Genomic DNA, 27,025 nt, shown 5'->3' with positions numbered 1-27,025 from the left:
AGTCAAACAGGCCTCTGAAGTGAAAGTTCAGAATTTATGAGCTGTAGTTTCGGCGAGGATTAATGTATATCCGTGTTGCTGATGCTGAAGAGGCGGACGACTGTTTTTTTTTTTTTTTGGTCTGCTAAAGTATCCTTTGCTACTGAAATTCTTCACAATGTGTACGGTGGTCTGATAACATACCGCCGTCGTGATTTTTCCACATACATATAAGGTCGTAGTTTTAAACGGTAGTTAAAGCATGTATTTTAATAGCTTTAACAACTTAATTAATTCAACAGTCATGTAGTAAAAAGGACTGGAATCTCAAGCATAAACAATTCCAAACAATAATGGCTTTTGGAGGCTTAAATTTGATGTTGAGTCTCTGCCATTTCATATCTTTATTTTAAATACTTATGAATAGCGTTGCTTGGTTTATTAATATAAATATATTAAATTAAAAAAGTACCGAACCACAAAACGGAACATAAAAGGAGAAATCGAAACGAGCGAATATAATAATTCTGCAGCAAGGAATGAAATCAATTAAAAGCATAAACTGTTGCAAAGCATCACATTTTCCCTGGACATAATTATAAAGCGCTAGCAAACGAGCGGAAGCCAAACTGTGCTGACGTGAGATATTTATCGATTTAACCCAAACAAACAGAACCGACAAAGAACTATTCTACGACCGTGATTACCGACATTGTGGAAAAAAAACCCTCAAACACAGAAGTATAAATGATACGCTTGTATACGCTAATGAATTAGTATTTGTCATGGTTTGGATTGCCCAGAACTGTGCGCGAAACGAACGAGAGAGAAAAAAAGGCAAGAAAAGGGCAGATAACAGCTCATGCGAAGAGAAAACAAGCTTCCTGATAACGCACCGGGACTCATTGGTTCCCCGCTCGTACATCATCTGGCCCGAAGTCAAACAGGTGGCGTTCCACGGCATTTAGTTCGACCGACAAAGTGGCTTCTCGAAGTGACTTCAAATCGTTCGTCTGTCGTCTAGCCCGGGCAGTCCATATTTTAAAATCAAGCATCGCTCGCACCAACCGGATGGAGCAGTCATCAAAGCGGCGAAGGACAAACGACCACTCAAAGTACAAATCCCCGGATCGCAATTTCCTCCCCGTGCGATATCTCCGGGAACTCCGGGGATTAAGGGCAATGTTTGACTGTTACGGTTCGGAGGCGAGCTATATCGACACGAAGCACGAGCTGGCCCGTCCAAACCCGGTGCCCAACGAGTCACAGAATGATAGTACCATCTAGCGGACGCGTTTGTGCACGCGCTGTCCCACCGATGGTGTCTAGCAATCCGTCGAGCTGCTCTCAATCCTATCCTTCCCCCCGAAATGCCGAGTGGTTTGTGCTGGTGCGGGTTTAGTTCATGAATACGCGTATCACACGTTTTCCACATACGCTTTTCGCGCACGTACGCAATGGAAAATTGTGTAAAATCCCGCAAGGGTAGCAGGGATGAGACTTGCCGTGTAGAACGTTTTTCGAGCCTTGCTGGGACTTATAGTTGAGCTAGATTCGTACCTGTCACAGACATTCATTCATCATTGATATACGCATCTGCTTCTTTTTTTTTTAAATCGGTCATTTTTTATTCGCAGTAGAACGACCAAACCTGGGAATGTCTTATTTCTACCGCGCTCTGATACTGATTGTTTTGCATGTATTTGTCAATTATTCAATTTTTCGTACAACGGATTGATTTTTGGTTTTTTGAAAAGGTTTATTCTATTTTGATTTCCACTCCACGTTTTTCATCGGATACGGATAAAGGTATTTGTTGTTTATGCTTTTTCACAGCTGGTAGACAAATATTATATAAATTCTCAACCTACGGTAAGATCAAACGACAGCTTTGATAGCGTAATTTAACATTCTTGTAACATTGATAACAAAGCAAAATCACCGCTAAGTAAAGATCACCTTAATCGCGACACACAATATATAACAGTATTCTCGTTTATTTCCATCCGAATAAACGTGTGCCGTTCGCATTCCCAGCCCGTGAGTAGGAAAGCTTTTCGGCTTTGGCTAAGTATGGGGAAAGTTGATGAATTTATTGAAATTCCATCTCGCAAAAACTTCCCTCATAATATCCCTGCTACAGAACTAATGCTTCCCTCTGTTCTGTTCATTCCCTTCCAGCTTTTATAGTCCCCCTACAAAAAAGGACCAACACAAATTTCTATTAGAGCGATAAAAAAAAACACGAGGGACATAACGACCGCCACAAAGCTCCTCATCGAACGGGGATTGGAATGTCGTCCGTTTCGTGTACATGCTCAACTGTAGGTTCTGAACAGACTTCCGGTCACCTAGAGCAGCGTGCCAAACGCCTCGCCAAGCCATCTACTCGCCTAGACGGATGGATGTCGGTGGACGTGATTGAAGTTTATTGGCAATTGATTTGAGCTGGAATGGAATTTTCACTTGAATTTCCTTTCTGCACCGACCTGCCCGATCTACGGTGCATTGCCGATCCTTTTGCGCTGTCCGACTGGCAACCAAACTACCGAAAATAAAAACAAAAAGGGGTTATGGCCATTTGGCGAACGGGTATGTGTGCCTGTGCGGTGTTTGTCAATGTTTGGCTTTGTTTTTGTTGCCATTTCCTGCATTAAAGCTCGTCTGCTGTAAGGTATGCCAGCGTTAGGGAAGGGCGAAAAATCGATCCATTTATTTTACAGCGGAATAAAAAAAAAAATCCCGCGTGCTCAGTTACAGTTTTGGCCAACGTGCTTCGGACGTATGTGAATGAACCAACGAGCTATTTTGCACTGGAAGCGTGACCAAAACAGCGACATCAAACATTGAGCCAAAGCTTAGCGTGACAAGTGATCATGATTGTAATCGTTGGGACAGCAGTTCGAAACAAAAAAGGACAAACCCCTAATTCCCCTCTAAAATATGTCACCCACAACAGCCGTGCCCATCCACACACGCTAGAAGACGCCACTGTGACAATAATGTGGACAAGAATCTCGTTTTTATGCTTCACCGGGCACATTTGCGAGATTTACAAATGTATGCGTGTAATTATAAATTTAATTTAATATTCGCAACGCCTTCCAACACTTCCTTTCCCGCCACCTTTCTTAATGGCCCCACCGGTGACATCTGCAAAAAAAAGGGATCGGTGCGTCACGATGGAGGGATACGTGACGCACCTTGGGAAAATGGCACGGGAAATGGCATTATATTTAGCATAATTGATACATCCCCACCGGCTTTAGATGGGTTTACCGGCGTACTTTACTTGTAGCACTGTGGTTCGCTAACGAATCATAACATTATTCACCACTTTTCTCGCCCGGAGACTTTTCGCGCAGCGCGTCCTTCTATGGCCTCTCCTGTGTGGAAGTGAAAGCTACTTCGCCCATTAAAGTGCCTCAAGAAATATGTGTACTTCAAATTAATTATCCAATAAACTTTTCCGTGTCAGTTTCTGGTAGGAGGCTGGTCTTCTTTTTTTTTTATTGCTACTCCGAACCGACCCGGCAACCTTCCACCAGAACGTACCGTGGAACGGTGTTGAGTCGCACAAAAACTTTGACAATGACATTTGCAAAAGCAAAAACACAAAACTCTGGAAAAGATCCAACCGGAGAAGTTGGTTGATAGAAAAGTGGATTAAAATCAGATTCTACGGGCGGGCGGGCGGTAGAATGAGCTGCATTTATCAACCGAATGATGTAACGGTGTACTTCCAACCCCGAGAGCAGGTGGGGCAGAGGTCCGTTTTATCTGCTTCCTTAACGTACGAATTCAAATAAAACATTCCACCTATATCCGCCCGTGCACATGGTTACGTGTCAGTGTGTTCAGTAGGTGTTGAGTAAAAATAAAATGAGACCAAGAAAAACAAACTTTCCACCGGGTTTTGGGGCGTTCTTTTTGTTGCTTTTCTTCTTATTTGTTTCATCTCAGCCAAATCGTGATAACAACCATGACCGGTGGGGGGGGCACCATCGTAAAGACTTTTGCTTAGTACTTGCGGTAAAAACGGAACACATCCACACGCAACCACCACCTTTTCAGGGATGTCTTTTAACTCTTTTTGTTTTTTGTTATGAAACCTCTCGCGAAGGAAAGCTTCATCTTGCGTTACGTTATAACTCGAAAGATGGTCAAATCTTTTCACTTCGGGCTACGAGTAACGGCGGCCAGGTACATACGCGTGCCTGGAACGTGTTTCCGTGAAGGTTTATGCGCTAGGCGAACACTGTTGATTGCTCTTATCGCACCGAATGCGTATTTACGCAGAGAACTTTACGTGGCCTTTAAGATAAAAAAGCGTGTCTTGCGTATCCATCGACTCGATCCAGAACGTTGGTGATGCTGGTTGGTGATGATAATGATGGTACAACAATAGTTGTATTACACACACACACACACACATGCACGATAATGATAATTGAAGCAACTGTGCTGTACACTTGGGTGGACATTTTCATTGGTAGACAATGCGTTGCATTGCTACTCGTGACGCAGATTTTGTAAGGACGGTCAACAATGCCTAGAACGTTTGCCCAGCGAATCACAACACAAAGCACACAACAATTGCTGCACGTGTTGCATAGATCTTCTTTGTTTTCCTACTATTTTCCGCGTTGCACCACGTACGCACTTTCTCTATATCCAATGCATCCCGCACGTCCCTGTTCGAGCCGCACTGGGCCAGGTGAGCGAATGCACTATTATTCATTTTCCCGAGCTTTCATTCTTCCCCGGTCGCTGGTAGTAAAGCCTGCAGCACCGCTGCACAACACTGTACCGAAGCACAAACATTCGCATGGCTGCACTTGCACTAAAGCGCCAGGATTTGCACTACCTTTGCAATTGTTTTCTGCCGCTCGACTCAAGTCACCGTGGAACAGCAGGGGAAACACACCAGTGGAAACTTCACAACATACACACGCGTACGTAAGCCGCAGCAGGAAAAGCTGAAAAACACTGTCGCCCGAGACGCACAACGGTATCCACTATGCGTATCCGAACAAGTCGCTGACCGAACTGACTGGCCGACCGAGAGTATGGCGCGTAGTTGTTTGGCATCCCCAATCCAGCGGGGATGCAACACTCCGAGCGTGGGGCATCCGAAGCTCCAAAGCATCCGAGAGCATACGTTCGAGAGAATAGCGAAGGAGAGCGCATAAGCACGATCGCTTTCGTGCTGGGAGAGCGTTCATTCGCCAGAGTGCGGGAAACGCACTCGTGCTCCAAACCGGCCATAGTAGCAACAACAACAATAATGGATAAGGAGTCTCTTTCCGGTTATCCTTTCTGACAGCTGCTAGTACATACCTGTAAACGAGGTATTGCATGCCCTTTTTTTTCTAAAGTCGGAAAAATGTTTTTGTCATATGCTCTTACGGCCGGCTACGTGGGGGAGCACATGGTGATTCGGATGAGAACTTACACCTTCTGGGACGCTTACCCTTTTCTTTGTTTAGTATTTTATGCAACTTTTTCCTAGTCCTAGAAAATGCTAGTAAGTATTCGAACTATTTGCCACTCATCCCGGTAGCTGTATGAGGATTCCACAGAGCAACACAGTTACTCCCAAACACAGACACACGCTAATAGTCTCTGCATATAAAATTCTTAGATTCAATAAAAAATCACAGAAAGGATCAAATGGATGCTCTTTAATAGGGTCCATATACTACGCACCCACTCATGGAGCCCCCTCTATGTTTCTCGCAAACATTTCACCAACTGATTGATATGCCTCTGTTGTCCTACTGCATTACCAGGCTTGCTCCTCTTTTCCCACTCGGCGCATCTCACCAAACCCGTACAAGATTGAGAAAGTGCAGAAGTTATGAATTTTTCTACAAGACTTCTGTTTCAGAATCAGCCGTTTTTGCCGTATCCATCATCACCAGCAAACCGCATTGAACGTGACGGAGGGCAGACAACCTTTCCGACATGATTGAGCGGGAAATCTTTACTTAACAAGGACTAGTGTTTGTTTTTTGTTTGTGCGTTGCTTTTGCTTGTTTGTAAAGAATTTATGCACGGCCGGTATTAGTGGGGGGCTGTGAAGTTTAGAATATGAAAAGTCAAGCTTGGTGATGGATAGCGGGTTTACTAAATGGGGTCCATGAGTGTTTTAACGGTCACTTAGTGTTTTTTAAGCGAAGACATCAACAATTTGTGCGAAAGCAACGTACCATGAAATCGATGGCTTGTGAGTGATATTTTTAATCAGTGTAAGCTTGTAGGAGATTCAATTGGCATAACGCGTTTTGCCGTGTTTCAAGCGCAAATAAATAAGTAACTCAATTAAGATAGCAAATAGTTTATGCTAATCTCGTCGTCTATCTCATGGACCATTACACGGAAATTGCATGACTGAGTATTCTAGACGAATGTCGATATCAATAACAAAATTTGAAACATCGTTATTGTCAAACCTATCTTCTTTAACACATGACGACCATCGTTTGGTATGTAGTTTATAGATCGGTAGTTTCATAAGACGACGATGATTCTGAGAAGTACACCTTGGGCAAGATTAATTTGACACTTGCTCATTTCGTTTACAGTTCGTGCGTTATCGTATCAAAACAAACGAAACGTCATTCGAAAGCCACACGCCTCAAAATGTCGAGTGAACCTAATAAGTGGAACCCGCCGGAACTATGGAAGCGATCATGATTATGTCAAGCTGCTGAACACGGTCGTCAAGCCCTGGATACCCAAAGTGGTCAATCGTAGGCCTTATGTGTGGCAACAAGATTCGGCACCTTGTCACACAGCCGCCAAATCGCAAAAAATGGCTTAAACAAAATATTTACGACTTTACCACCCCTAATGTTTGGCTTCCCAGCTTCCCGGACCTGAACCCTATGGACTATTTCGTGAAGGGCATGGTTGACAGGGACACCAACACAAAAGCAGAATTAGTGCAAAAAATTAAGACTGTTTTTGCGGCCTTACCCAGTCCGGGCTTGCTCCAGGTTCCGGAAGCGAATACAGGCGGTCATCGATGCCGAGGGTGGTTATTTTGAGTAATTTGTGCAGCCAACATGGTAAGCTTAACTTCGTAGAAAATATTTTTTTATCTTATTTACTTCATTAAAAGAAAAAAATCAATTCGCACAGGAGCTGTCAAATTTATCGTGCACATCGTGTATTACCATTAAATCCGTATTATTAAAAACAAGCGATGAACACTCATTGATGGATATTACTCACATCAATGTTGTGAATTTTTTATACTAAAATGGAAGTTTAAAGATACCATTTCACAACAATTTCTTTAAACGGTCAAGGTTAAAATGATAAAGAGTTCAATAATTTTCATAATGTACAGTCACAGTTGCCTTTGAATTAAAGTAGCTTATTGCTTATTGGATGGCCTGCTCTTATTGTTAAAAAGTAAGATATTAGGACTGATTATCACATACAAATTGTCAAACGCGGAAGATTCGAATTATGACAGCCATTTGTGTTGTTTGTTTTTGGCAAAAAAAAAACTTAACGAAAGGTAAACTTACAAGTAAACTGCCAAGAATTCGTATTCTATAACACAATAACACTATTTCCGTCACTTGTTCTTGTGTGTTTCCAGTTAGTTTTTTTGTGTAGTTCCAACCAAAATGTGCGTATTTTACTTCAGAAAGCTAAGGATGCCACTACGGCTAAAATATCGTCGAACATCTTGAAGTTCATTTGATTCCATTTCTAATAAAATGTTATTGGGCGGCAACGTTTCTTCTAGAAGTTGGTTGAGCTTTATTAAAATCTTTCTGGGTTCCCTTTTTTTTAACTTCCCCGCAAGACTCCGCTGCGACTCCGCAAGAATCCGCTGCGTAGCAACCAACATTTCTTTTAGCGTGATTCCTTACGCCCTTACAGGCAGAAACTTTGCTCAATCTCATTAAAAATATTGAGGAAAATTTCCTTCGATTTCCGAAAAAAATTCTTAAATCTCAAAAGAGCTACTTCGAGAACATACCAAAAAGGTTTTACACAAAATATTCACAGATTAAACTCATACTTGATTAGTAAGTTCCAAAGGATCGAACATACTACGAAGCTACGTTGTTTAGTGAGATCTTCCGTTCTTTCATCATCACTACTGTTATCATCGCTCACATGATTTAAAAAATCATTTTGATATCCTAAATACCAGCTACAGCTCAAAAGATCTTCTCAAAAAGAATGCTTTGTTTACACTTTTGGTTTTGTTTTTGTTGGTTTCATCGCTTTGACACATTGATTTTGAAGATTTAACGAAAAAATTGCTTAACGAAACTTGTCTGTTACAAGAACGGTTTCATAATGCAAATTTATTTTCCGTTTGTAATGACAAGTTTGTCTTGACACTTTTCCGTTTGTAAGAGATAATCAGGCCTATTAATAGAGATAAACTTCCCTACTGAACGGATCCGTAAATTAAGTAAAACTTCTCATTTCTAATCTCTTCTGTTTCTAATTAATAGTTTTAATTCCGACCGGCCTGATAGTATAGGCGCCATGGCACACGTCCATGCGCTGGAAAAGATCAAGACAAGAATATCAATCAAAGTCTTTTATGTCTGATCGTTGAGCAATGCCCCAGAATGGCCAAAGGCTTTAACGAATGATGCAGGTTTTTTTTCCATTTATTTATAGAGGCTTTGATTTAAAAAAAAACTACAATCTCTTCTCTATTCTTATACGTTTTACAATCTTTTGCGTTGAGAATATTATTTCTTTCAAAAGTACATTTATTATATAGTGCAAATAATCAAAAGTACAAATGTGTCTGTTATCTTTCAGATTGAAATTTGAACTCTCTATGATTATCTATTTAAAGCAACTAGAAACATCTTTTTCGCCTTCCTTTTAATCAATTTTCCTTTATTAAACTGCATATCTTGAACCCTTTACTTTCATTTAGAATGACTTGTGATAACCCGGACAGCATTAAGCTGTTCTAAAGCAAACCCCCCGTTGTAGAGACATGAAATCATAAGGTGCATAATACGTATTTGTAACGCACGTATGGTCTAGACAGGAATTCGATTAATGCTCTACGTCTCACCGCTGGTGTTCAATTCAATTGAAGCTGTATCGCATAAATAGCTTATTAAACTGAAGCTCTACCGCTCCTACAAGGTGTGGATCCACAAATTTGCTCGCCTGCAGCGGCGGAAAAGAGCGACGACGGTCGCGCCGCCTGATGGATCCAAATTATGATTGCTTTTGCCTTTTTCCCCGCACCGAACGCGCTCTCTCGACAATCGATGCTGCATCGATACTAGCACACTATTCTTCCGGCCAGAACCTTTCACACTATAACGTCATCCATGAAGGTGATCTATTTTTCACCGTGCGTCGCTCGCTCGCAGTTCAAGCACGATCGAACGTGAAAAGGGCGCCCAACCCAGCGCAACATTGGCTGGTGCCATTGAAAGTCGAGCACCGCGTGGAACGTTCGCATCTTTTCACGTATTGTTTATGGCTTCTACGTAAGCCACTTTCATCTATCTGACCTTCCACAACATCTACAGCCAGCGCATCTCGCGCAAGGAGTGGGCTAAATAAAACGCGCTGCTCATAATCATAATTCCTAAATCGTGGCCATCTGGTCTATGGAATGACGAGTCTACACACCGTAACACACCGCTTTGCTCGCTGACGGTTCCTAATTGTTGCATAAACATAACCATTGAACTTGAACGGTTGAAAACAATTTTGGAGTAGTCGGCCTCCATTTGCTGTTGGCGAACAATCCTCTGAGTAAACACAACTGTGCGAAGGACTACCATTGCCAGGAAATCATCGCGTATCAACAATTCTACACAATTAGAATAGTGAAACCGGAAGAAAAGGGAGCACTCGGGATGTAGTTGGTGTGGAATTTTCCGAACCCAATGCAGTGCGACGAATTCTCCAAACATTTCAGCACGCAACCGAGGTGTCACTGGTTGGGTCGGACACATAAATCGTGCTGCAATGTTCTCCGGGGTTAGGAATTATTTATTTATGTGCTAAATTACAAATCTCCATGACGGTGAGTTTTTCCTCTTTGATCTCACGCCATCTCTTGGATGCGATTGGATGAGCTTTTTTTTTGGTTTTCGAACTGTAGCATTGTTTGCTTAGCATTACTATTCATCATGACCTGTCATGGCGATGGAATTATTAAGCGATTGGATAACATAACTGGATTGTTTAAATTAAATTTCAGCAGATATGGTTACACTAGAAAGGTAACAGGCAGGGCAATCGTTCGGTAAACAATCTCTGTGTAAGCGAGTGTACGATAAACGATTTTATTCAATGAATCGAAATTAAAGTTGAGCTCAAATGGATAAACAGGATATGTATCATAACACCACGGCAGCGGTTTTTGGCGACGAGGAAAAATAACCAATATAATGTAACATTTGCACAATATATCAGCATGAACATAGGGGCGTTCTGGATAATTTTGACAGTCAAACCACGGAGAAAGAAAATTTTTTTTTATGGCAAAATTAATCATCTGGGAACTTTTTTTGAAATAGTAGGAATAGTAGCTTACCATGTATTTTATTCATTTTATTCAAAATATCCGCCCTCGGCTTCTATTACGGCCTCCACCCGTCTCCGGAACCGGGAACAAGCCCTGGCGACAGTTTCGCGGGGTAGGGCCGCGAAAACGGACCTGAGCTCCGCCTTGGTGTTGCTGGAGGTTCTGTTGGTGTCCCCTTCCACCGCGCCCCACACGAAATAATCCGGGGAGCTGGGAGGCCACACATTCGGCGCGGTGAAGTTGTTGAAATTGGCCGCCAACAACTTTATCGTTTTGGAGGCTGTATGGCACGGAGCGGAATCCTGCTGGAACACGCACGGTCTGCTGTTGGGCACTCTCGTGATCCAAGGCTTTACGACGGTATCCAACATGGAAATGTACCCGTCCGTGTTCAGCCTCAGCCCCTGCTCGAAAAAGTGGGGCGGCATCACGTCCCCTTCCGATGACACGCAGGAAAACACCATCACCGTCTGGGGGAACTTGGTTTGCGGCACCCGACGCACGTCCGCCGGGCAGCAAGCCAGCCACCGGTTGTTCTGGGTGTTAACCGTGTCGGCGGTTGTCGCGTCCGGCGCGGATCATCATGATGCATGTGATCCGCTTCCACAATGTACTCTTTTTTGGCATTTTTTTATCACGGGATGTTTTCGTGGCTTGTTTCATACACTTTTAGCTGTCGAACGACGTATTGCTTGTTTTCCTATGCCAACTCCATCACGAGTTATAAACAAAAATGTAACTGTCAAAATTATCCCGAACGCCGTTTAAAACCTGAACAACTTCTGAATTTAGAATCTATTTCGCATAGTACAATGGCTTAAAGTTGCTCGATAAGTTTAAGTTGCAAAATGCTCTTCCTTCAATTGTAGCTCGATAGATAAATAGACACAAAACAATATAAATTTGCATGCTTTAATTACTTCAACCACAGCACAGACTATAGTGTTTAGCTTCATTACGAACGTTAAATACTTTGCACTTTAAATTAAATTCCTACATTATAAATAGTTCTTCCATCACTCACCAGAAGCCGGATACCTTTATAAAAACCCCCTTGGGCGATCTACCCAATTCATTAGTCAATGATTTTTGCTACCTCGCCCGTTAAACAGCATTAGATGAACATCGCCCATGCTGGTGGTTGGGCTATCGGGTAGGTGTAAGTGGGTGAGATTGCACACAGGCATGTGTTGGAAACAAATGAAGAAAAATCCCCAAAATGCAAAGTGGAACCGAGTGCTAAACACTAAAGTAAAAGTCAAGCACCCGTGATACGGAACGTGTTATGGTGGTGCTCGCGCGTTTAGACGTGTTTTCTGTTTTAAATCATTCGCTAATCATTTCAGCGCCCCCAAGCAACCCGCAACCATCACCCGGGCCGGGGGCCGCTGGTTTTCGGTCACGAATTTTTTGGTTGGAAAAATTGATACAGCGCGGCAACGTAGACGAGGCAACGTGCAGTCAGCCTGCGAATGAACATTTTTATGGGTTTGGCTAGAAATTCCCTTTACACCAGAGAGCGACGATTAATTCTATTTGGTTGTGGTGTATTGGATCGTACATGCTGGTGTGAGTATGGGATGCGTGCGTGTTTTATTTTTCAATGTTTAAACATTCAAATGTATTTACGGGATGAGCTGATTTTACAACTTTATTCCTCAGTTATGCTATGATTCGACTTGACAGTTTAAGGGAGATTATGGGAGAGTTGATATTTTTATTCCATCCGACAGTCTGATTTAATTCCAATTAATATATAAACATAAATTATAAATCATAGCATGAGCGTTCCTACATGAATTGAATCGCTATGCTGCTGTTTATGATTATTAACTCCACGCGTTGTCGCTGTGTTGGGTAAACTAATGATAAAATCTTGCATAAATTTTAAATGAATGATGCTTACTTAAAGTAAAAAAACGTGCAAATCAAATATTGAAATGAGAGCTTATTTCTACCAATAGATAATTTCATCAAAGAGACCTGAATCGTTAAGCAGCAGAATTAGCATAACATCAAGATTTCTATCCGTTTCTCGCTGGTTAGGTTTTCTTCTGATAGATTTCATTGCGTGTTGAAATAGTTTAAAAAGCTATTTGAATCCATATTTCGGTAATAAACATCACGAGATTACTGAGATACTGAGTACTGAGTAGATCAATGAGTACACAAAATATCAAAAATAAAATAAAATGTTAAATATCTGGGTAATTGATGTGGCATATTTTTCTGAACGACGTTGTTCCAGACATGAACTTAGATAGTTGATAATAACTCGCTCACACTGATGTTCAAACAAATTTTTTTTTCGAATTCTTCAATCACATTCCACCGATATTTCACCGATCGTAGACTCGGCAAGAATTTTTAGCAGACAAGTTAAGCCCCCAGTCAGCATGCGCTGTGCGTAAATCACTCGCAAACAGCATGCCTTCCCCCCCTACTTGAATTGATAAATTAGTCACACTCCATCGCCTCGGGATTGATTCATCGGAAACATCACTCCGAGGTCGAACGGGTAAATAATTCAATCGTCATCAAATCAATCCGATCACCGTCACTGTGCCGCACAATTTTATCAACTCTTTTACTTTGTTTTCGGCGCAAATAAAGCTATCAACAGACGGCAACATACAAAGCCCAGATGGACGAACCAAGGAAGCATAAAGCACAGTGCCAGCGAAGGAAGAGTAAATTATCGACTGGGAATTATCTTGCGACTTGCGGCCCGCGTGGAACGAAATTCGGAACGATCAGAAGAACTGATGAGACAGGAATGAAGGCGCCATTCATAAAAATACGATCGTTTTCAATCAAACGCCGTTACAGAGAACCTATACCAATCGATAAGAATTTTATGATCGAAATTCCGTAAAGCAAAATCAAAGAGCGGATTTTTGGCATTCCTTTATGGCGAATTTCGCGACTATCTTGGTGGAATTGGTGGTCACGGTTGGATTAGGCAAAGCTCTAAAATGGTCCGTATGCAAATTTAATACTCCTACGCTCAGCATACACGGAAACATCTACCTTGCAGCGTGAAAAAATTCTCTCCAAATACATGTTACCTCCAACCAAGCAAAAGCAGAACGCGTCAAACAAGTGAACAATGTTTCTTTTTTGTTTAAAGGCGACTCTTTTTTGTTCGTGTAGTACTAAATTGGTAATGGCGTAAATATCCAGTCAGAATTGTTATCATATTACTGAAACTCCAGCACTTTTATTTTACAGCACTACGATAGCCGCAACACGAAATGGTATCAATTTTGCACTTCAATAGACAGAACCCGATTCTTCATGGTTAGTTTATTATGGGTATTATGGTGCACGCGCATCAAGTGCTTTAACCTCCAGCCTGCGGGCATACATATTATGAGCGCGGGTGGAGCATATCAGCGGTGAGATGAGTTTCAATGCCCTGAGAATCCTTTTTTCTTGTAAACGTGCACACACACGCATTCACTGATTCTGCGGTGCAGGATGTCGATCGCACGCAACTGATAGCGAGGATGAGCTGTGGCCAGAGGACTCGATTCTCATTTGCAACAAATTACTCATAATGATGAGCATCATCAATCAGGGCACGCGATAAGATCGGTTTAGGAGCGTGAACTCGTGTACTAGCGGTACGGATCGACGTGAGTAGCATGTAAAGATAATGGCATTAAAGACAAGCAACCGAAATTTGGAATAGCAGCTTTGCTTTTGTTGTATGAAAACTTCAAATGTTATACATTTGCTAGCGATGAGAAATATTCATTATTGTTGAAAAGAACCCAGTCGTCGGACGAAATTAGTAAATTACAACGCTTTTTATCTTCTGTGATAATACATTCGAATAAAACAAAAATTACAACGTATCATCCAATGATGAATTTCAGTCCAACGCTTAACTTGGCGTTGGCGCTCGATCTTTATTTATGCTTCTTCACCCGCTTCGTCCACACAAATTGAGAACCCAAAGGGAGGCGAGTGCAGCCTCAGCGACTCAAAGCCTCTATAAATAAACGAAAGAAAGCAATTGACAACCCACCAATAGACCGCGAAAATGATTTCGGGTATTCAAAAGCAATTCAACTAAGCAAACTAATTTAATTCAACACACACACACACACACACACACACACACACACACACACACACACACACACACACACACACACACACACACACACACACACACACACACACACACATACATACATACATATTCTCAGATACGATTGGATAACGCATACGATCGCAAAGACTGCGCATGAATTTTACGCATGAGTATGATCAGTGAAAAAGCCCTCCCTCGAGTAGTTTCGCTAGACTAATATAGAGGTCGGTAGTGAGGCATTCTCGCTAAGCTTTCACCAGCAACCATGAATATTTAAGCAACAGCAATTTTTAAAGAACCATGGAACGCATGGTTAAAGTGTGTTTGCAGCAAGGTTTCATGATTTTTAATAATAAATCATCCTTTTGTATCTTTCTTTTTTTAAACAGAAGTCAGACTGTTGTTAAATGTGTATTGTACACACAACAAATGAACTAACGCGGTCATGATTTAGACAGCTCGTAAATTTAAAGTATGCGACCATAACCATAACATAAATTGATTTTACGACCTTTCCCATCCGATAGCAGCTCCTTTTAAACGTTCAACACAACAAAAGCAAACAGATCCTTGTCGTTCAGATCATTACAGGGTACGGTTTGTTGTACGCGAAAGCAATTCCTTTTTTCCCTACACTACACACCGCATTATTGGTTCGTTAGAAGTCAACGTGCCATTCAAAAGGAAATAGCTTCATCAATGCATGCCAACCTCCATAAATGCAGTTATCCTGCATATATTTATGGCTTGTGGTGTAAGATAAGCAACAATGCATTGTTGCTTGGAGCTAGAGTATAGGAATGGGTACATACCTTGCATAATCCTTCGACACATATTCCACGGCCACTGTTATTGCGGCGGAAGTATTCGGTGGGCTTCGAGCAAGGCGTTCCATCGATGACCGTTTTGTTGAGCGTTGCAAAATAGCGCATCCCGATTGGTTTACAGTTTAACTCGCATTCGGCATCCTCTGTTCAGAAGTAAATTAGTGCTGTTCATTGATGTTTGAACTATTGTTTTATAAAGAGCGACAAAATACCTTTAACAAATGCTTCCCAAATGTAGCGTTTATCTTGAAACGTTTGGCTGTTGAAGCTGGCACACTGTTGTTCACGGAAATCACCATCTGTCGTAGGACATTCCTATAAGCAGTATGCATTAAAGAATATTGAAGCAGGTTTTAAAACAGTACATCTACTATATTGTACCTGTTCATTGCACAGATGGTAACGCTTAATAATTCCAATGCATTCAAAACTTTCGGTTGCAGGCTTGGTGCTCTTCTTACCGTTGATGTATCTGAAAAGAATAATAAATAAAAGTTGCAATTTAAAAATACTAATTATTTTACATTAAACCTTAAACATTATAGTTATTTAAAAACGTGTGAAAATATTAAGAAGGATTTTCAGTAACCGTGAATGTAAAGTTCGAGCTACTTATCTTTGAATCTTTGAACTTTGAAAAGCTTTGAAACCAAATTGTAGTTCCTATTTTGTAGATAAGTTGTAGACCCTGTAGCATCCACGCGGCAATCCATTAGAAGAAACAGCCGACAACAGCCAGAGTTGAAACAACTCTGGGGATAGGAAACAGGTATAAATAGCGGAAAATAGTGAGGCGAGAGGCAGAAGGTTTTGGCAAGCCACAGGATCAACAACGGCAACAATAAAAGAAGTCCAACTCCACTTCATTGGTGACCCCGACGTGATCGTACGTGTTCGGAGAGGAGCTGCCGTTTGAGGATCACGAATCAGCGAGCAAAAGGGAAACAGAAAAAACCAAAGACAGGCGGCAAAAACAGTTCTTTTCAGAACTCGAGCTACTTTATACGCTACTCAGAGTTCTTTTTAGAATTCAAGCTTCCTTTTGATCATTGTCCTTCCCGTCTTGGTTATCATCACCCTCTGGAGACGTTTCAACGGAGACAGCATCGTTCCAGAATATCACCCGGTTGCCAACCTTCTCAGTCCGCGGCCAAGTCAAACACGTGAAGTTTCGTGACGCAACGTGAAAATTTTTGTCGTTCGGTGGACGCGTGTGAAGTGTGAACGTGTAGAAATTTTGTGTAGTGTGTGGACATTTTCAAAGAGTGTAGTGAGAAAGTTCCTGCGCAAAAGTGAGCTACTAAACACGACGCGCGTGTGCAAGTAAAGACGTATCTAGCATACGGACAACGCTCATCTCCCACACTCCAGATCGGCGTCTTATCCCAGTGTCGTCACTCACACCTTGGGACGCTTGATTCGCACAGCACCACACCGTCTACCTGCCATACCTGCTACACCGTCAGCAAGTAATCGGGACGTAAGTTCTTTCGATGCTAAGAACCCCGATAAAAACCATGGCGACAACCAACGACGAAAATCAGCCCACGCAAACCTTCCCGCTACTCGATGGTTATGATGAAGCAACCATCACCACGCCGCCGATGACGCCACTACCAAGAGAGAGAAGTTCCGTCGTCCAGCCACAGACTAGCCGCGATGTCATCAGTTCGGTCAAACTGCCGCCATTTTGGACCAGCTCGCCAAATACCTGGTTCATACAGGCGGAGGCTCAGTTTGAGAACGCCGGAACGAAATCAGAGCGCACCAAATACGCTCATCTGCTGACTGCGATGTCGCCTGAAATACTCGAAAAAGTGATCGACATCGTCCAAAATCCTCCGACCAACAATCGCTACACCTTCTTGAAGGACGCTTTGCTGCAACGCCTGTCGATCAGCGAAGAACAACGGATCTCCAAGCTGCTGTACAACGCCGAGATGGGAGATAGCAGCCCTTCAGATTTTCATCGACGACTGATGCAGCTGGCCGGAGCTACCGAATTCTCAGATAAGTTGGTTTTTCGTTTATGGTTAGGGCGTTTACCGAAATCAATAGAAATTGCTATTATTTCCATGGCTAAAACTAACATTGCGGAAATATTACCCATTGCTGATAAAATATGGGAAGCGTCGAAGGGAGCATCGGTTAGTGCGTGTGCCTTAAAGCCAGGTCGGAATGAAATCTCGGAGCTTAGAAGTGAATTGTCAGAACTAAAAAACCTTGTTAAGCAAATGCATGTCTCACGCGATCGCGATCGATCAGTTCCACGTAAAGAATTCCGTAAGCGTAGTCTCTCGCGAGGAAGAATGCAAATGAAAGCGAAAAAGTTTTTTTGTTGGTATCATAACAAATATGGTAGTGCGGCAACGAAATGTGTTAAGCCTTGCAGTTTTGTAGCCAATATGGCTGACAAGAAACGAATAAATTCCACGGATACCGAATCTGTTGGAGAATTCCCATATTCATGCCGACTTTTTCTTCATGATGAAGTTTCTAAACTCACTTTTCTCATAGACAGTGGTGCCGATGTATCAGTGATTCCCAATTCAGTTTTCGGAGTATTAACAAAGTCTAGTGATATTTTGGTTGCAGCAAACGGAACTCCTATTCCAACGTTTGGAGTAAAGTTTCTAAATGTCTCACTTGGATTGCGACGATCTTTTCCTCATTCTTTTGTGCTTGCTGCAGTAAACCATCCAATAATAGGAGCAGATTTTCTTAAGCGATATGGTTTATTGGTCGATCTACGCAACAAACGATTGGTGGATCCACTTACCAATCTCTCCACAAAAGCAAGTATAGCAAAGGTTGATACACCATCGCCCAAATTATTTGCTTTTAACGATGTGTTTACAGGTTTGTTGAAGGAGTTTCCTTCGCTATTGGACTCCCCGGATTTCAACAAACCAATTAACCATCAAGTGGTGCATCACATTCATACCAAGGGAACACTTCCTATCTCAAAACCCAGGAGACTTGACCCAGTTAGGCATAAGGCTGCCCACGCTGAATTTCAGCATATGCTGGAACTGGGCATCTGCCGTCCTTCTTCATCGCCAGTGTCATCACCTTTACATATGGTTGCTAAAACCAATAGTGATTGGAGACCATGTGGGGACTATCGTCAGTTGAACGCGGTTACTATCCCTGACCGATACCCAATCCCACATATCCAAAATTTTGCGATGAATCTGCATAATTGTTCACACTTTACCAAACTAGACATTATAAAGGCATATCATTTGATTCCTGTTGCCCCGGAAGATGTGTATAAAACCGCGATAACCACACCTTTTGGTCTTTTTGAATTCCTAAGAATGCCTTTTGGTCTTAGGAATGCTGGACCCACTTTTCAACGTTTCGTTAATTCAATTTTTCAAGATTTGGACTATGTTTTCGTTTACATCGACGACATTTTAATAGGAAGCACTTCTCAAGAGGAACACATTACACATGTGAGGGAAGTCCTGAAAAGGTTGGCGAAGAACGATGTTAAACTTAAACATTCCAAATGTGTATTCGGAGTACCCCAGCTCGAATTTTTAGGGCATCATATTGATGGCAAGGGTATTACCCCAACCAAGGATAAAGTTGAAGCAATCAATACTTTTCCTCAGCCAAAATCATTAAAGCAGCTACAACGTTTTGTGGGAATGGTGAATTACTACCATCGGTTTATTCCACGAATCGCCGAAATAATGAAACCGTTGCACAAACACATTGCCATCCACACCAAGTTAAAGTCAATCGCTTGGGATTGGTCTCCGGAATGCGAAATAGCTTTTCAAAAATTGAAATCTAGTATTGCTCAGGCCACTTTACTCAAACATCCAAATAATAATGCTAACTACAACATAACTACGGATGCTTCAAACATAGCAGTCGGAGCTGTGTTGCAACAAGACAATAATGGTACTTGGGAACCGTTAGCATTCTTTTCTAAACAACTGTCGGAGGCTGAACAGAAATACTCCACTTTTGATAGAGAGTTATTAGCGATTTATTTAGCCATCAAACACTTTCGATACTTCATCGAGGGTAGAGATTTCTTTATCCTAACAGATCATAAGCCTCTCACTTCAGCTATTCACTCTAAAGCAGATAAAACTCCCAGGCAATACAGACATTTGGATTATATTTCACAATTCACGTCCGATATTCGCTATATTAAAGGGGAAAGTAACGTTGTAGCGGATACATTATCACGGATTGGGGAAAATTGTGAAATTGGCAGACTAGATTACAATTCCCTAGCTGTAAGTCAAAAGACTGACCCGGAATTAGAAAAGCTTTTAAAAAATCAAGCTCCAACATCAAAATACAAAATCGATAAATTAAACATAAACAATCAAGAGATATATTTTGAGATGTCAACCGGAAATAATCGCCCTTACATTCCAGAGCATTTTAGATTTTCACTGTTCAGGGAACAACATAACATATCTCATCCCGGAATCCGAGCGACTAGAAAGCTTATATCTTCAAAATATTTTTGGCCCAGTATGAACAAAAATGTTAATGAATGGACCAAAGCTTGTGATAGTTGTCAGAAAGCTAAAATCAATCGGCATACGCACACACCTTTGTCTCGTTTTGACCTTCCATCAGGTAGATTCGATCACATACATATCGATATAGTTGGGCCGCTTCCACTTTCCGATAATATGGCGTACATATTAACCATAATTGATAGGTATACTAGATGGCCGGAAGCGTTTCCCATGTCCGATATAACAGCTGAGACAGTAGCTAAAACGTTAGTACAACATTACATATCCCGATTTGGATGTCCCGTAAACATTACTACAGATAGAGGTAGGCAGTTTCAGTCCAAACTATTCGCGGAATTAGCTAAGTTGCTGGGTAGTCATCATATATCTACTACGGCGTATCATCCACAGGCAAATGGATTAGTAGAACGTTTTCACAGACAATTAAAAGGTTCATTGATGGCAAATGACACCTCTGAACGCTGGACTGAGAAGTTACCCTTAGTACTATTAGGAATACGAATATCGTACAAAGAAGATCTTAAATGTACTCCTGCCGAGTTAGTCTACGGACAGAATTTACGGCTACCAGCAGATTTATTAGCTCCATCGTTAGCACCTATGCCTGAAACACATGATTATGTAACGCGTTTGAAAAATGTTTTTAGCAAAATATCTCCCACTTCACCACGGCAATCGAACACTAAAGTATACATAGATAAGAATATGGAGACCTGTAAAAAAGTATATGTTAGAGTTGATAGGGTTAGAGCTGGCCTCGAACCACCTTACGAAGGGCCGTATAAGGTAATAAGAAAATTAAGGAAATATTTTGTAATAGAGAAAAACGGAAGGCATGAATCCATCTCCGTCGATAGGTTGAAGCCCGCGCATTACATTGATAACATATCAAAAAGGGTTCATTTTACGCTCCGCTAATTAGAGGGGGAGTAGTGTAGCATCCACGCGGCAATCCATTAGAAGAAACAGCCGACAACAGCCAGAGTTGAAACAACTCTGGGGCTAGGAAACAGGTATAAATAGCGGAAAATAGTGAGGCGAGAGGCAGAAGGTTTTGGCAAGCCACAGGATCAACAACGGCAACAATAAAAGAAGTCCAACTCCACTTCAACCCTACAAAACCCTTACATTACAAAGTACACGTGCGAAACAACCAACAAACGTTGTAAACGTTGCAGATTAATTACCGAGTTCCTCCGTTAAGCTTGTGATAAACAATTTGAATGCGTGAAGGGTGTATTACAGAGTACATTATGCTGCAAGATTATGCATTCACAAAAGAAATTATCATTATTCATAGTACAGTATTGATCTGCAGCTGGATTGTAATTGTAAATTATTTGCTTTACATGTTTTATCGTGTACAATTGTATCTCCCAAACAACATTCACTGCTGTTTTCAATGTTTCCATTGGTAAAGCATCAGGTCAAACCCACACACACACAAATTGATCGGTCAGTCAGCCACGAGCGTAATATATTCAATGCATTTATATTACTACGATACCATTTCAATTGATGGCTGATGATTGCTTTTCCACGAAACACGCTCAATAATTATCCGACGTTTGGGAGTTTAATTGAACTCATCAGTTCCGCAGGATAAGAAACATTCCCCGCACAGACAAGAGCAATCGGTGTCGAAATGCGAGACGAACCGGACGAATGCAGACGACCAGTACAATTCTAATGCCAGTGCTTAGTGCTGTGCTGAGCAGCGCATCAATCAATGTCTTGTCAGATTGGTCCGTGCTTGCCGTGCCCTGTGTGCAGGCGTACTTGCGCCACTGTAAAATGGCGTGGAAAAGTACACCCCGAGTGGGCTAGCTACTAGCTCAATGGAGAAGGCAAACGGCGGAAAATCACCTCAAACTCGCTCTGCTAGCGTACACTGGGTGACTAAATTGAATTATTTAATCTTTTACATGCAGCCGCCGTCATCTAGCGTTCCGATCACAATGCGGACCGAACCATGGCTCTCTACCCGGTTCTCGTTAATTCAGATGGCGTCTTCCATCGCTTTCCGACATTGTGAGGATGAAAGGAGTCGAATGAAAAGTGACAGCTCCAACAGTCTCGGTACGAAAACGGGTGAAGAGGGAAGTCAAATCAGTGAGAGTGAGTGAACACGGTATGGGGGGGGGGGGGGGGGGGAGAGGATGACCTGTGTTGAGGATGTTATGTTAATCAGCCACTGGTGCCCACTGATGCCCACTGATGGTTCTTCTCCTGTTTCAAAATTGTGAACTATATCCACCATTCCAGCACCGAGATCCGAGATATGGTGCAAGAGGTCGACTGGTGTGGTTTACTGATGCAAAGATCACAACTCCGCAATACGCGCTACTCTTCGGGCAACCAAAGTACAGGACTCATTTCTCAGCATTAACACTCAGATCCGTAAGCGTGTGAGTGTGTTTTTGGGAGGAATTACGATCCTTTCGGGATACGGACATGATTCGGCAGAGGGTGTGTTTTTGGGAACACCGTATGGATTTTCGCACCTTTGACCATTGGAGCGGGACATGCATAATCAACGTCTCACGATTACACGCCGACACGCCCTGGTGGTGGCAACACCGGCGAACAACTGTTACGCGTCAGTTACAATTGTGCTTGACAAGATTGCCTGTGGCAGCGCCTGTCAAGGTGGCCAGCGTTCTGAATGAAACTGAAATTGGTGGGAATTTTTAGCGATATGCGGAACGAGTGCACAACTATGCCATGAAAGGATAACGACTTCTGCGAAGTGAAGATGTTCTCGTGCGTTTGTTTTGAATTCTAGATAAGTAATATTGAACAGCAATACGGCCAGGCCGTCCCTCATGAATAAAAAAAAAAAAAAAAAAAAAGTAATATTGAACGACTTTTGGTCCATGTAACATTCGGATCTACATAAACATGGTTGTATGCACAGGTTTAAGTCTGCCATATTAAGATAAATTATTGGGAAAACTTCCAACTAATCGCACTTATTACTTTTTTGTTTCATATGATAAAAATTGATCATCTGTACTTTTCGAAATTACAATGTTCTGGTATTTATTGCCCTTTTTCTTGAGAAAGAAATCAGTCAGAATCAGAAAGTCCGGGGCTCAAATCCTATCTGGATCGTTCCGCAATAGTGATGACTCCACTATCGAATTACGTCCATACATCACCGGCATGAGCTCAGAGATCGTTAAGACGAGAACAAGAAGGAAGACATTGTTATCTTATTTTTATCTGCTTGCTTGTGAGGCATGAAATTACGGATTTATCCACTATTCAGTGCGCATCCATAAACCTACAACATGAAAACGACAACACAAACCACAGCTTATTAAAAAACGTGTTTCCCACCATGCTAAACAGTACGGTGCAGGACTTTGGATCGCCTTACTTACGACAAGAGACAGGTGTATAAATCCGTACCAACCATCATCGAATGAGATTATCAAGTTTGACTCGGAAAGCATATTCTGGGATGATATCTTTCCATCCAAAACCACATCACGAGCATCGGTGTTTTGTATGAAAGCTGACGGAAGCAGGTGGGGGTCGGTAAAATGCTCGAACGTGTGAATCTTTTATGAGATTGCATCCGCTTCTGATCGGATCAGATCATCCAAAGGAAAGTGGTGGTATTGGTGAAAAACTAAATCTCTCACTATCGTCGAAGAGAAGCGGTCGGTAGGAGGAAGGTAATCAGTAGAAAAAGTTCACTCAAAACGAACCTTTCACAACGAGAACGAAGCTGAATTCATCATCGCAAGTTAAACACCTTTACGGTAACGTACCAGCGCTTAGAATGCACTGCAAAAGAAAACTCGCTCGCCAACAGAAAACCCAAATGCAATCTCGTCGCCGCATGCATCCATCTGTTGCCACTTCATCCATAACTGCTCAAGCTCATTGCATTCCCACATACATACTTCGGAAGCTCAGAGGCGAAGTGGATCTGCTTTCGTGCTGTGATTTTGATAATCCGATTAAATACTGAACCAATTTTTACTGATCTCTCCTTCGGTCTTGCTTTCGCTTTTTTCTTCTGTCCACTGCTGGTTTTGTATGAAAAGAGACCCGTAGCCGTAAGAAGTTGTGGTACGATCTATGAATACTGTTGTGAAAAAGATGAAAACATTTGGAGTACACCCGCCCCCAACCGAAAAGTTTACGACAGAATTTAAATGTCTCCGAGGTACTTTGGTGCAATTGTTGGTGCAAGATTTCGTTCGTTCGAGTTCTTAACGCAATCGTTGACTTTACCAGTGGCACGACGTTTTTAATGAATCCAATAAATTTTGAACGTTTCCATCAGGAGTAAGAGATTCTGGCAGATTCTATTTGCATCCATCTCCAGTGGCACAAGTACATAGACAGTCCGTATATTGGACTCTTCATTGCATCAAAGACCATCACTCTAGAGCGGCACCGAAATATTGCCGAAGCGATAAAACCGTCCGAAACGAAACAAGCGAGCGAGAAAATGCCATCGGAGTGGCATAATTAGATAAAAGTGGATTATAGTTTTCTCATCGTTAAGGCCGGGCTACATTGATCGTACTCGCAAGCGTAAAGGCCGGGCTACATTGATCGTACTCGCAAGCGTAATTTTTATATTCACTAGCGCATCTGGCGGCGACCAGCGCAAGCTAGATGTGGGTATAATTTAAGTGCCAAAATTATTCATGCTTGGTGTCTCATCAATTTTCGACCAGGCTGTCTGTATGCCGTTTGACATGTTGATCAAAATCAATAAATTGCTACAGGTCAGGACGCCGAGTACTGCGGGACAAATCGTCATTTCATGATCCTGGAATGAAAAAGAAAATTCAGTTAAATACTTCCCTTTTTTAATTTAAATTAAAACAACAGAAAGGTCGACAATCGCGTGATAATTCGGTCATGCTAGCCGTCACACCGGAACCACAGTGATAATAATAACACGTGCTATTTTTATATTAAATGTATACAAATAGGCCGGTAAATTTTGCTTACAATTTTATAAAAAAAAAAGTTCTACCAAGCAATATGACAAAGCCGTTCCTCATGAATAAAAAAACTCGCTCTATACTAAAAACCGCTACAATACCAAAACGAACAACCAGTTTCACACACTCTGCAATGTAGTTTAAATGATGAAATAGATGGACAAACCCTACAACAAATTATTTAAGCACTTGTGAAACCTACAAACACTACATTTTTCAATAAAATGTTCAGCTCAATTGCGGCCCCGAGCCGAGCCGGCGATTCACAGACAACAGTTCACACACACACACACACAATTTTCGTTAAAAACAGTTGTACTTACTATTTTTTCATTGCGTCCACTGCTTCCTGCTTGTTCCATGGCTAGAAATACAATATGTATGTTAAATTACCACATATTTTCAAAAAAACATACACGACAAAATATCGAACATACTCACCGAGCTGTTTGTTTACTGGTTTGTGATCAAAATTATAGGCTCCTCGACCCAAAACGCTTTTTGACAGATAAATTATACCAGCCTCTAGCTTCGACCCGCCGCCGCTAGATGGCGTATGCGTTCACAAAAATTACACTCAGGAGTACGATCAATGTAGCCCGGCCTTTATACTTCCATCGTCACATCGTCCTCGAAAAGCTAGCATCGTTGCACTAGTGCAGCTATCGTTCCTTTCGGCCAAAGACACGACCTCGCGTTGCCAAACGTACTGAAGATGCTGCAAGCCGGAAAGCAGGAGATCAAGTGGCTGTTTTTTGAAGCGAATTACAAACGTATTTTATCTACTTGTGACGGTGATGAATCAAAGCTTCTATCTTCACGCCTTCCCCACTGGCGGCGAGGCTTGCGAGTGGGCTAACACGCTGCAGTGATACTTTGAGTACCAGATGGGAACTTCTTGAAGCGAATCATTGTACCGTGCCGCATCTATCCAGGATGGCCGTCAACGAAACAATTTTTTGGCTCGAGTAATAAGTCGAGCGAAGCGCTGTGGAGCTACAAGTGCGGACCCACTTGCAATGCCGTTTTGTGACTGAAATAATTGTCTCCGATGCTGTTGCTTTCTTTTCCCTCAACTTTTCTTTTGGAGAACATAACGAAAACTTCCGCTTAACTACGGTGCGTAGTTTGGTCAGTAACAGAAAGTTAAAGAACGCGAAATGAACTGTTGTTCTACTGTGCATTTTCCTTTCCCCTCCATTCTACGTGTGAATTGTTTAGCTCAGAAGTTAAGGAAAGGATAGAACTTTCTTAAGCCCAAGAAGCCCATCTATGTCATGTTTAGACCAGTAGAGAGCACCATCATGAACATCATCGTCATCAGCAGCATTGTGTTACCCAGCCGGTGAACAAAAAAAAAAGCGGAAACTCGACGAATTTAGTGCGGAAACGGAATCCATTTACGGGTTCCGCACTTATTCGCTCGGATAGAATTAAATGTTTTCTTGCCAAAAGGACCGCTCTAGTGCGATGCACGATACGAGGACCCTTTGCTAAATGGCACACTACACTACGTCACTACGTCACCCTTCCCCTGAGCACCGTTCTTACGGGTGTAAATGTAAAAGTTGTGACGCAAAGTTGTAGCCAATTTATGCAAAAAGGAAACAAAAACCCCGCTCTTTGAGCTTAATTACAAAAATACCACAAGTATAGTAGAGATGGACAATGGCAGTTCCTGTGGGGGAAGTCGTACCAATTCTTACGGTAAACTTTTAAATTGGTAGCATATACATTCGTTAGTGTGGTAGGAAAAATTTCGCTGCTGGCGTAAAGCAAACGTTACGATTGATAGCACGAAACTGTGTGACTGTATGAGGTGCAAACTGAGATTTTGTTGTTTGGAATTTTATAAACCAGATTCTCTTAACAGTACTCTAAACACATCATTCACGCTTTATTTCAGTCTAACAGAACAAATTAAACGCGATTTAATGTTGCTGTTCACAATCCAATCGAGACTCTGTTCTGTAATAAGTTGAGGCGAATTATAAGCTTTCGTTGCAATAAATTATTCTCTCAATAGCGCTGTACAACGTGTACGAGTTCCTAGGATTTCATTAATCCTCCCAGACAGCATC

General features: G+C 41.9%; 2 protein-coding genes across 2 annotated transcripts in view; one reads left to right on the top strand and one right to left on the bottom strand.

Annotated features, from left to right (window-relative positions):
• LOC126564696 (rab GDP dissociation inhibitor alpha) overlaps nucleotides 1-27,025 on the top strand; it is a 442,469-nt gene that overhangs the window by 353,839 nt on the left and 61,605 nt on the right. The window lies entirely within an intron of this gene.
• The window catches only part of LOC126565795 (thrombospondin type-1 domain-containing protein 4), a 94,024-nt gene that overhangs the window by 27,115 nt on the left and 39,884 nt on the right, over nucleotides 1-27,025 (bottom strand). The window contains exons 4-6 of the mRNA XM_050223004.1: nucleotides 15,839-15,929; nucleotides 15,670-15,772; nucleotides 15,443-15,600 (exon numbers count right to left, since the gene is read on the bottom strand). Coding sequence (XP_050078961.1) covers nucleotides 15,443-15,600; nucleotides 15,670-15,772; nucleotides 15,839-15,929 — 352 coding nt within the window. The remainder of the gene's footprint in view (nucleotides 1-15,442; nucleotides 15,601-15,669; nucleotides 15,773-15,838; nucleotides 15,930-27,025) is intronic.

This window comes from Anopheles maculipalpis, chromosome 3RL (genome assembly GCF_943734695.1).
Source record: "Anopheles maculipalpis chromosome 3RL, idAnoMacuDA_375_x, whole genome shotgun sequence".
NCBI classification, from domain to species: Eukaryota; Metazoa; Arthropoda; class Insecta; order Diptera; family Culicidae; genus Anopheles; species Anopheles maculipalpis.
Note: the sequence above shows the minus strand (reverse complement) of the source record. Positions and strands in the feature narration are given on the sequence as shown.